Source organism: Orbicella faveolata, unplaced genomic scaffold (genome assembly GCF_042242905.1).
Source record: "Orbicella faveolata isolate gen_17 unplaced genomic scaffold, um_ofav_v1 contig_25, whole genome shotgun sequence".
NCBI lineage: Eukaryota > Metazoa > Cnidaria > Anthozoa > Scleractinia > Merulinidae > Orbicella > Orbicella faveolata.
This window is the reverse complement of record NW_028301553.1, coordinates 11,325,722-11,338,310: the sequence shown is the minus strand read 5'-3', so window position 1 is coordinate 11,338,310 and position 12,589 is coordinate 11,325,722. Positions and strand designations below refer to the sequence as shown.

At 38.8% G+C, this 12,589-nt stretch overlaps 1 protein-coding gene across 1 annotated transcript; it reads right to left on the bottom strand.

The window, feature by feature from the left end:
- Window positions 1-1,865: 1,865 nt before the first annotated feature.
- On the bottom strand, window positions 1,866-12,525 carry LOC110044062 (uncharacterized). The gene is made up of 7 exons (XM_089293546.1): window positions 12,135-12,525; window positions 9,734-9,802; window positions 8,197-8,401; window positions 6,873-7,014; window positions 5,846-5,978; window positions 4,699-4,757; window positions 1,866-3,899 (listed from the first exon to the last, which is right to left on the bottom strand). The coding sequence occupies exons 1-7, from the start codon at window positions 12,358-12,360 to the stop codon at window positions 3,873-3,875; spliced, it is 861 nt and encodes a 286-aa protein (XP_089149672.1). The 5' UTR covers window positions 12,361-12,525; the 3' UTR covers window positions 1,866-3,872.
- Window positions 12,526-12,589: the final 64 nt, after the last annotated feature.

Here is a 12,589-nt window from a genome sequence, read left to right as displayed (position 1 = left end):
GATTCGACCGTCTTTCTCCTTAGTCTGGAAGAAAATTGCAGTGTCTAGATGCCCGGTAACTACTGAAATTGTGACAGGTAGCAAACGTATGAAAAACAAGTGAAAAGCGTATGACAAACAAGCGAGTTTCAGCATGTTATTTGTATGTTGTTAATACCTTTGTCATATGCTTGACCCCGTTATGATTATTCATCATGTCTTGGAATGTCTTTATCAATATCAATTTTCAGCAGGGCATTGCGGCAGGTCACTTGCACCACAGACCGCCCAAGGTCGTTCGCTTTCGTTCCACCCTCTGCCCAACAAGAGGAGCAGGGAGTGGGAGCGAGTAGCCTGTGAAAGCTGGAAGAAAGAGGATAGAAGAGAGAGGAGGGGGAAAAAGAGGACAACCCCTACCCCATTCCCCCTCGGCCACTACACGCTAAGCCAGTTCCTTTTTGACCATTCCAACCGGAGCCTGTTCACAGGCTACAGAACGATCTGTGACTCTTATTCTCGCCCTTAGAGCCGCCTGGACTTCTTAGCCGATGGGGCCTTGGCACGAGGTACAGATGGCCCTAAGATTTTCATTAATTCAAGGCTGGTTTCTTTCTCAAAACTATCACTGATTGATACTGACTAACGTATGGGGGACTAGGGAGAATTTCCGGTGAAGCTCTCCATAGCGAAACTCATGTGTGCCACTCTGGTGTGCATTTGATAATTTTCTGCCGTGTTAAATTCCGTCTATTTAAAGCTGTATCGAACGATTTAGTAAGAGATCAATCAGTGGATATTTTCGAGAAAGAAACCAGCGTTGAATTAGTGATAGTCTTACTCCAAAAAACCACCCAATCATATCATGTTTCTCCAGACCCACCTTTTCTTCGTGCCAAATCCCGCACTGACTGAGAGTGGCAGTAAACTCTGGGGACGAGAATGTGTATTGAAATCCTGCGGATTGTTGTAAGTTGTCCATTCTCGTCCACAGAGGCCGCGCTCCTTTTGGTCAGCACCAAGAATCGCGACCTCTGGGCTGGTCCAACACCGGAAGTCTGCGGTTTACAGACTTTCCGTCAAATCTGACAAAGCTAGTTGGCTGAGAATACGAAAACGCAATCTCTGCGCATGCTCAGAAAATCGCTGCCTAAATGGAGCGCGGCCTCTGGGGACGAGTATGTAAGCTGTCAACGATGCAAATTTAAGACTCGACTTTTTTTCCGCCTACGAACTAACGAAATTGAATTTTGGTCAAGCAGTAAACCGCAAAATTTTCACAACCAACGCCAAATGAACAGAGCTGAGAAGAACTCTTACATTGTTCATTATTATTAGAACTAAAACTGAAAAATTCAACATTCTATTTCTTCTTGAAATTAATTATGTGATATCTCTTTAGGATTCTGGAGAAAATGATAGCTGTTCGGTAGGATGACATAAAAAGCTTAAGTTGAAATCCGATAGGAACTGAGCAATTTCAGTTTTTTGTTGACAAAAACCTGGTACCAGAATAATTTTGAGTATATTACAGTTCTGTTTAAATTTTCTAAAATAATAAGAAATAAATAGTTGCCTGCAATAGCACCAAAAACAATTTTTGCAAGGGAACTTGAGAAAATCTACTTCATAGTTCAGAGAAATTGTGCCAGCACAGGTAAAAATTCATCAACAAAGTACTTTCAAGTGTTTCTTAAGAACTTCAAAATTTGTTTTCGAAATTTGGTGTTGTCATTGATTTGTTTCGAGAGGATATATAAGACAGTCACACAGACGTTTGCAATACAATGCAAATAATCTAGGTACAAAGTTTTTGACCACTTGTTGCTCGAGCTTTTGTTGGATTCCTTCTTAAAACTGAATAACTTAATCAGTAATGGACAAAAAGATTTCATTTCAAAGCATGTTTATTTCCCCAAAGTTAATTACTATTCATTAATTATGATGGGTTTAATACAAGTATTGGACCTAATGTGAACTAGCTCCTCCTTAAAACTAAATGATAACTCATTTCGTACTAGGATCTAGTTTACTTGGTCGTTCGTTCAATATAAACTCGTATAACAACTTCTCTACATCGCACAGGATTAACCCTCCAAGCCCCAATAATCTGCATGGTCAAGAGCTAATTTATCAGCATGAAATGAATACTTCACCAGCCACCAGTGATACATTCTCTTATAGGAGCTCAGTCACCGATATTTTGAGTTATTTTGGCCACGTTTAAAATAACCGTTAAATTGAAGAAAACAGGAAAATAGTAGTTTACTAAGAGCTAATAATAACCCATATATAAACAAGGGTGGTTTAAGATGGAGAAGATTAACGCGGATTACAAACGATGAACTTGAAGAATTTAGGCTAAACTTTTCAAGATGTGTAAATTCCTGATATTGAGGCTTGGAGGGTTAAGTACCGTAGCACCACAGTCTGGTGGCGAAACTAATTGGCTGCAAAATGCTAGACATTGAAACCATCAAAAAAGATAGGCTGTGGACAGTCAGTTATTTCTTGGATTGTCCAGCGAAGCGGGCAAAATTCACGAGAGAAGAAAAATGGCCGCGCGAAAAGCCGTAGGCGTCGTCTCTATCATTTGGGCAATATACAAAAATAGGTTATATGACTTAATTAAGAGTGATATAAAGTTAAATTCTTGAAAAGCTTTGCGACTTGTGTTCGCCGCTTCGCGAAAAGAAGAAAAATCAAGAAAAACCTCTAGGACCAGGGTAGCGACATATATGCTGGTATATCAAACCGAATCAGAAGATGACCGTATCTATATACACGATCCTAATAAGTGTAACCGTAAACTGTTAGACATGAAGATAAATGCAACACGTGAAATATCCACTCCTTCAGTCATGAAAGCGCATATTAATTTGATTTCAGATTTAACAAAAGCACGTCAGACAAAGTTAGTGGAAAATACAACAGTTATCTGAGTGCAACATTCTTAAAGCACACTCACGCATTCATATTTCCTAAGCCGCTAAATTCAAGACATACATGGCTTACAGAAACTATACCTCTTGTAATTTAAATATGCTCCACTGAATTTGCACTCATTATGATCTGCTTTTGGCATTTCGACTGCGAAATGTTCCTTATACTTTCACGTGATTTCATCCTCGTGGGACAAATGCATGCTCTTCACGAAAACATTTTTTTTTTTTTAAAAAAAAAAAGAAAAAGAAAAGAAAAACTAATCCTACCTTTCCAAGTTTAGAGAACTGCTACTGAAGCTTAAACCTTGAGATTTCCTCTGCTAAACTAAATTGCTTCCCTTTCAAAAGCTGCTTACTTTGTTAATTTAAATCGACAAGCGAATAAAGTTATGCTAACATGAAATCAAACTTCCTGATCACAACCACATATTTGATGCGAAAGAAAAATTTGTCGTCTGAAAATGGCACCTCTAAATTGGCGCAGTCAATCGGAAAAAAATAATGAGGGCCTTGGGAGAAATATATATTTCTTCTTAGTATTGCTTTTGTTTTTTTTACTGTACACCGTATTTGCATTAGATGAAAATGTTGTTTTAAAACTATGTTTGAAAGTTTTTTTTATAGCAAATATAGTGACTAGCCAGGCTACAACGGGTCAAGGAAGATCGGGATACCAATGAAAGAAAATCAGCCTCATGTGTTTTATAGTAATGAATAAAAACCTAAAGAAAGGATTTCCGATTAGATTGCTGCCGAATTAAGAAACAAAGAGATTGAAAAGAAGGAAAGATGATACAAATACAAACGAACAAAATCAAACTTCCATGCAAGAGCCTGTCGCAAGCAATGACTACATTGCTTTAGACAGTGAGCTCTGCTATCATATTCGATTATTCTGTCTAACCACTGTTTAACTAAAATATTCTGTGATGATATCCTTTGCTGCTGTATTTACTGAATTTCCAGATAAGAATGCATCTGAAAAGAATGAGAAAAACACGGAAATCACATTACTGACAAACGTCTTGCCGTCTTTTTTTCTTTTACCTTAAAATTTGGACAACTCGTTTCCATGGGAAACCCATAAGTATGAAAACGGGTTTAGATCCCGTTTTCTAGAGAGAAGATTGCAATTTTGGTTTTGGAACTATTTTAAGCATTCCCTGTGCATGAAAGCTTTTTCTGGACAACTCCCACTTACCCATCCCACCCCCGTTGAACTTTCTCGAGGCGAGGTTACAAGGAAGTGGAAGATCAACACGGGTAAGCCGAGGTAAGCTTTCTTCTTGCAATTTACGTTTTATTGTTGACCCCACGAGTGTTCGATAGATATTTTTATTTGCAAGTCTAGTTTAGATGCTTATCTTATATATAGAGCAAACCTGCATTAGATACAATGCGCCGCGGAAATCACAAATAGCTTCAGAGAAATTATTTTGACCAGATTACTTTACTTTAAAAAGCAGCACTTTTAAAAATCTGAAAACAATTATATTATTGTGGTTTTTTTTTATATTCACGACTACAGCTTATGTCTTACCAACAGAGTAAAAAACTTTTACAAAGATATTACACTAATATTTCAGTACCCAATGGGTATGACTGGGTCGTGATTGGCAGATCTCGATCCCGTATTGTGTTTCTTTTTTGACAAAGTTCGTATTTGGTTGTCGTTGTAATTATGATTGACAGTAGCCAAAAAATGCAATTGTTAGTTTGGTTATGGACTGTGAGATTTGTGTGATTATAAAGGCATAGTGGTCATTCAAGTACTTACAACAATAAACAGCAGCCCAAGGAATAAGGCTTTGTCTTCGGCTGAAAGACTTCTGGGAACTGTAATCAAAACAAAGAAATGTTCTACACAGCAGCATGGCTTACAGGTTGAGGTATTACAGCCTGAATCTGGCCGGATCTTTCCTGGGGGAGGAGAGGGAGGTTCTCTGTATGGTACAAACAGGCGTGAATGTTAACATTCTCTGGGTTGAAAATTGTCTTTTATGAGTATCATTAGGGATATCGCACTTAAACATTTCACAGCTGCTACATAATATGGTACCTTTTAACAATTACAAAAATGGCTGTGATTGTTGTGATCACAACAGAAAGAGTTGCATGTTCCTTACAAATAACAGTTTCCATGTGATCACCACGATTTCTACATAATAAAAGGGGGTTCATGGGCGAGGATAGAGGGGGTGAGATTATATTTATTACACGGACTATCCTATCCCACCGGCCCACCCCTCCCCCCAACACCCCATTAAAAAAATGAATGGGCATGCTTTCAGAGAGAGCAGCAAATAAGCGAGAAACATTCATTGACAAATGATTTTTTTTCAGGGCTTGGTTATTGGCTGGCCCGTGTTGCTTGTTTTCTTTCTGGTGCAGAAAGTTAATTTATTTTTTGGAGAAATCAGTGAGCAACTCCAAATATCCATTCACACCTCATGGAAGGTCAATGGAAATTCTGATGGGGCAAGGGTCTTAAATGCCAAAATTTTAAAGCAATTTATGAAGCTACTGACACACAATTCACCAGATGTGTGAGAGGGTCCAAATAAAAAAAAAGAACCTTCCATGGAGAGGGAGGGGTGTGTGGTTATTTTCTAAAACAACAGAACAACACATTTTAAAAATACATAGGGTGTGTTTGGAGGGACCTTGTGGGGACCTTATGCTCCATATGGCACAAAGAGACCTAAGTCAGTAAGTAAGGTTTTGTATGACAGATACAGTCGAACCTGTATTAAGCAGCCACCTATCAAATGGCCACCCCTATTAGGCAGCCAGTAATCAAAGTTCCGATGAGGGGTTGTCTATTGCTTTTACCTCTATTAAATGGCCAGCCCCCATTAAGCAGCCAATATCCATTTCCCTGAGAGTGGCTGTTTAATAATGGTTGAACTGTATTTTTAACTTACATGTCATGGTGACAAAATCTGGATCGGCAGTGACACAGCAACTACAAAGACCTCCGCAACATCCCCTCCAGGTGTGAGTTATCTCTGCGACTTGATTGCCTCCAGACTCCCCTTGAGGCCCTTCTTTGAGAATCTGTCAAACACGTCCAGAAGGAGAGAATGAAATATTGAAATTTGCGCAGCAGTTAAATTATTCTCTAGCTAGGGCTTGACATAAATTACAATATTTAGAGAGAAATCCACATCAGCCATAGCTGGTTGCCATGTAGGTCCTCTATCCTGCTTGAATTGGAATTTGGAGTCGAGATGTTGGTTTTTCTTGAGGGAGGAAAAGGGGAGAACCTGGAGAAAATCCCTTGGAGCAAGACGAACACTAACAACAAACTCAACCCACATGACACTGGGCTGAAATGGAACCCGGTCCACATTAGTGGGAGGCGGGCGCTATCACCACTGCGCCATCCAGGCTCCCCATGATTTAGGACCCAGGCTACTGAAAGAACAGTAACTGTCTTAATTTTGATATTTTAGGAAAATGAATAATGTGTCTCGGACATAAAAATGTACATCTAATGCTAAGTGCATGCTTCTAGGAAAATGCAAGACACTTTAAACTTGTGTACCAACCATAACTCTTGTGAAAGAGACTGGAACTAAAGTTTGGAAGTTTTAAAACATTGACCCGCATTAAAAAAGAAAACAAAAACAGGTTAATCTCATAACTTGATCTACAGATTTATGGTGTTTTACACAGTCATACTTAGCTTTACAATGATAGTGGACAGAGCAATAGCAAAACCTAAAACAGGTAGGCATACTTGTTTGTGACAAAGCACAAAGGTCTGAACCTATTGTATTTTCTCTGTGGTATGGTAAAGAGAAAGAGATCTCCAGTAGGGAAGCTTAAATGCAAGATGCGGACAAATGACATATAATCATGTATAAGTACGTCCTCAGGAAAAGAAGAACTTGTCCAAATATAAGGGAGTCACATTAATGAGGTGCTAGGCTTTTGTAGTTACTGTACCTTAAAGACAGCAACTTTGTCTCTTGTGCACTCGCAGGGGTACCCTGAGGGTCCTTGCACCTTGTAGATTAGATTGCCTTCATAGTTGTACACCTCAAAGTAGACAGAAGGTCCAAGCCAACTACCACAAGTCTCTCTGGACCTGTTGAAGTTCCAAAGTTTTCTTAAAATGAGTTGTTAATAATGAATTGCAGATGGAGGTGTTAATTACATGTTGTATTCCTGTACTTACACAAGTGTAAACATAAAAAGGTAGTAGTTTCCAGTGACATCTTGTCAGCTACATAGATGTGCGTGTTTTGAAAAGGAGAACATCAGATACTAACATTCAACCTACTTTTTTCCTTATTTATAAATCAGATGTGAATTGAATGGCTGTTTAACTACAACCTGTGAAAGACAAACTTTATTCACAGGTCTTTGTTATTTGAGATACATATTTGCTCAGTGTAGGGGTATAGGAAATATAATGCATGCACACTGTGTTGTACAAGATAATTTGTCTTCGTGTGTTCTCAAATAATGGCAGACTTCAACTGATTAATTTATTAGGGGTGTGCTTTAAAGACAAAATGACAAAAAAACAGATAAATTTATTATATATTATACTATATCTTTTCAGGCTTTCAATGTTGGTATGTGTGTGGAATTATAATGGGATTACAGCATGAAATTATGTATTACTGCATTAAATACACTACAAGCCGTTATGATTATTGTTAAACAAATTAAAGAAACTACATATAATTTCTACATAGACAACACAAGCTAAGTTTTGTTTACTAGTAACAAATAGGTCAATGAATTGCAAGATAATAAATACCACTGTGCACAACTGATCTGATGAGCAAAAATTTCTGTGACTGAGACGTTCGAGTGATAATTCGTGTTTCCTTTCAGAAATATTTCAAGAAAATATGGGTTGGTGGTCGCTATCTGCATTTTAAAGCTGAAATTAACCAGGCGTTTCAAGTGTTAGGGACTAGGCTCCCAGACCCCCTTCATGGGGGCACCTTTAGCAGTCTGTATCTCAAATCCCTTCTCTAAAATCCTGTATCCGCCCCAGGCACACTGATAGGTCTAAAACAACTGCTCCAACTAAATATACAGGGTCAGCAATCAATTCCAAAATGAAATACAAAAATTAGCCATTTTGGCTTATTTTATCCAAAATATGCAGAGGATGGCCACAAAGATATATACAAAGATTTATTGCAGAGCCATTCTGCTTATTACATTAAACCTTTCGTTTGCCATAATCTTTTCATTGGTATCGCTATCTTAGTTTGTTTATAAGCTCCCTATTAACTGTCAGTTGACTTACGAGTGTTTGATGTGTCCTAGGACTTCACCAGTGGGCATGCGGACAGTTATCTCTGGAGCAGCCCAGGGGCAGAGAGCAGGACAAGAGCAGCTGGCTGGATGCTCCAGTTCCATAATCCAATTGTTTGTGGCGCTGTTGATGACCTTCAAGTAGAAAGGCCTGGATTTCCCAAGCAAAGCTTGGATCCAGCTGCTAAGTGTTTGGACTGTGAAGGATGGAAGACTTGATCAACAGTTGGTATAAGATTTATGATACGTGATGAAAAACTACAGTCATCTGGGAGCAATATGGCCATTGTGTAGCTGACAGGACCCTTGTTTGTGGGAGGAGGTAAGATTTTTATTCAGACTGGCCCAAATGTCAAACATCCCCAGTGTTTACCTCAGTACCTCGAGCACAAAATGACCAGCAGTGTGAAATTTGGTCTTCCTTGAAGGGAGCCCAGCCCCCTGTAGGCTTAACCCACCTCCCTGTCCCAAGCAATACTCTGTCCGGTTGCTTTCACAGTTCAGATGGTGGTGTTAATTATAATAATAATAATAATAATAATAATAATAATAATAATAATAATAATAATAATAATAATAATAATAATGGCATTTCGGGCAGTATATCCACAGGGTGGCTCTTCGTCTGCCCGATGCTAACTAAATTTACAATTAAAAAGATATCTAAGAATTTTAAGAATTTATATCTATATGTAAACGAGATAAAATTGTGTTTTAAGATATGCTATTCATATTACAGGGTAGAGAGTAGTAGCGTGCATGTGAAAGTAACATGTTAGTTGTCAACTAGCCCAACACTAGCTTGATTTGGAAACTAATACATTTACAAGGTCACTTTGCCTCCCACCACATCTCCCACCATGCCTCCCAGTAACAAGTGGCCACCACATGCCTCACAATAACAAGTGGATTATACTTATTGATAAATGAGTTAGCTATCAAGGTTCAGTTCCTGACCTACACAGGCCATGTATAACAATCTAGAAAGCACTTACCATAAAAACTGGACTCTATGCTCAAGGTGAACCGTTAAGTAGTCTGCAAAACCAGGGGGGGGGTATCCCTTCCATGGGCTCCCAAGGGTATGGTTTTTCAGCCGTTTTGGTCATAAATAGGGTATCAAATTTTTGGTCAGGTCATAAATAGGGTAGCGAAAATTGCAGATTTTGGTCATAAATAGGGCAAGGGTTTTCGAAGGTGGGCAGCACACTCTCACCCAACTTTTCTGGGAGTACCCACCCCAGGAAAACCAGATGGTTTTTCAACTGCTGTTTCATGCTGCCAAAGTATTTTTTAATTGCTGTGAAACAACAGCTGGAAATCTGTCTTTGTTGCAAAGCTAAATGTCACAACAACCCCTTGACAGTAGTCTAGATATACAAGCATCACATCAGGTTGGGGTGCAGTACTACAAGCAACAGCATGCTATGGAAGCTGGAATAAGCTCTGGTGGGATGGGTCACTTTGTCCAGGGTGCTCAACTGAACCATTCACCTATTAAACCTAAGTAGATTTTGAATATTGCTTACTTTCTTTCACATTGAACAGCTGATTGCCAGCACCGTCATCCACAGAAAAGTCCATGCGACCCCACCAGGCTAGACATGAGAAATCAAACAACCACATACTTAGTAAAATTTTTTTTGATATAGAATTATTATCAAGGTGAACCATGTTATGCTTGGGTCCCAGAGGGTAATTTTTTTGCATGATCTGTGAGCGGTAAAGCCGTGATACTGAACCATGACAGACACTGTTATGGCGAGGTAAAAAAAAATCATCTACCTGGCACCCAGGCTAACCTTATTTTTGCACCAAATATAAAACTTTTATAGCTCACCAAAAAGATGACTGAAAAAGCACAGAGTGATTGCAAGCAATCAATGGGTTGAACTTTCAAGGGTGCCATGCATTCCTCTGCCAAATTTAATTTTCACCCTTCCTTAATCAAAATCACAAAAAAACTAATCAAAATAATTGGTTTTCAGGCCATCACTGATGCCTTTGTATTTGCACTCTGATGCATAAAGTGGTTTAAGTAGGCATATAATTAAATTTGCCAAATATTACACAATACATAATTTTTTACCGTAATTGTTTTCCCAGCACAACAGTGCATAAAATGACAATGAGTTGTGAATTTAAAACTACATGCGTCCAGCAGCCTGTTTGCATCTAATACTTAGCCAATTCATGAGTTGTTCACATCTTATCTCGTTCATGACTTCTGATTTTCACAAAAGTAAACTGCATTTGACTTTGAGACCGATAAAAGTTAAAATACTTCACTTCACAATGTGTCAGTCTTGCAAACAAAACAAATTTGACTTTGAACAATACAGGATATAAATTGCCTTGAAATAAGAACAAAACAGATATAAATGATTATAATATGCTAAATATTATGGTTTTTTTCTCAAAGTTCTGTGGCCCAGTTGCTAGATATCAATGTTTGCAATGTAATTCTACTTTTGGGAATTTTATATCACACACTGTTTTAAACAATTTCGATTTTTTTTTCCTGGTGAACTTCCCATCACTCAAACGGCAATCATTGTATCAGTACTAAAGAGGAATTATATGATTGGCTTGTGGGGCAGTCCAAATCTTAACACCAGGTACTTAACGCTGTTTATTTTGAAAAAAAAGATGTTTTGACGTAAACCTCACTTTCAGACGATGAAATTAAACTGAATTCAATAACAACTGAACGACTTATTTGTCCATTTTATGTGTCTTAATTTTAATTTTCGACAAATTTGAATAACAAGGAACCATTCACTGATGATACGAACCTCAAGTGGTTCCAAGTTAACCAAGCGCCTGAAAGACTGCTTAGAAATGTTTATCTCAATGTAGACACTTCACATTACAAGCAGAAGGCAGTCTAGTATATTATACGTTACGCTGTATTATCTGTCCCATGTATAATTACATAAACCGTGCAAAACAAAATCGGTCACGATTATTTCAGGAATTTTCCTTTTTTTCTCATCCGCACTCAGCGCCTTAACCCACAGACTGAATGAAAACAACGCCAAAATGTTCAAGTACAAACAAGCCAGTTGACGGTGTAAATTGGCAGCGTGTTGGCAACAACCTGAATTCTCAAGTGTTAAAAGAATTGTCATTTTGATGTATCCTGTTACACGCTGGTCACGAATGCCCCTTTGATTCACTGTCTTTGAAGATCATGATGACCGAAATTTGTTGTAATTAAGGCAGCAAGCGAGTAAAATTGACGTCCAAAATAAGGCGACTTGGAAAAGTACAAGGTTTTCTTTTCAAGTTTCCACTCACAAAGCGAATTCGATACGACGACTTATCGAGTACGCGTAACATCTTAATCAAAATATGAGCTGCTGTCGTCTTTGTTTATTTCATTTGCGAACACTTTTAGACTTTTTCGATAATCGAACCAAGGGCACACATTTTAGGTTTCGAACGAGAAATTTACGTCCTGACCTTAAAGAATCAGAACGACAATGCTTCGCGTGGATGCTATCTCGACAGGGGCGGCCGGGGAAAGCCTATTAATAAAACGATAGTCAAGTGCGCTATGATGTAAATAAATCGCGCTTTGATTCCTCCTGATCAGAGCTGTATTTACACCTGGAATTTGGTAGTTTGTTCTGTTTCTAAATTAATTTTGGGAAACCATGAAATTACTGCCTTAAAGCCTCAGAGCAAACAAGGTATTAATACGGTTGCAAAATCAACGCGTCAGTTCGTGAAACTTAATAAACTTGTCGCGTGGCCCATGCTGGCGCGCCGAGAGAAGCTCGTTGGCGTTTTAAGACCAGTTTCTGCTCTTCAATTGTTTTGATTTGCTTGCTTGCAGATTCTTTGACTAATTGACCGATTTTCGAGCAGCAGTCTTTGGTAAATGGAGAGTTGAATAAGGCGCGAACAAATTAAAAACTCATTTACCATCCTCTTTAGCGACGTTCTGGTGTGCAACGAACTTGCTGACGTTTTCGAACACCTCCAAACCCATTGGAATGGGAACGTGATTGGAGCTTCCCGGAGCTTGCTGCATGGAAACGTCTGCATCGTCCACATAAGGACCTTCATAACCTCCGATGTACTGCACCGAACCGGAATACTCCTTCTGGTAGCTAATACCCGGTTGGTGTATTACTGTAGTGTTCGCCATATCTCTTGCAATCCGATTCTCGTTTCTTCCGCGTTATCTCTTCACCACGTAGGGACTAAGTTCAACGCCGCCCTGTCACGAGATGGCTAGAACTGTGCAGTGTAAGCTAACGGATCGGCGGCCTTTTTTTTTCAAGCGACGCTCACTCCGATCGACCTCGCTATCAAATATGCATTTCAATGAACTAAATCTTTTTTGGGGGAATTCAAAACCTGAGGTCATGATTTGC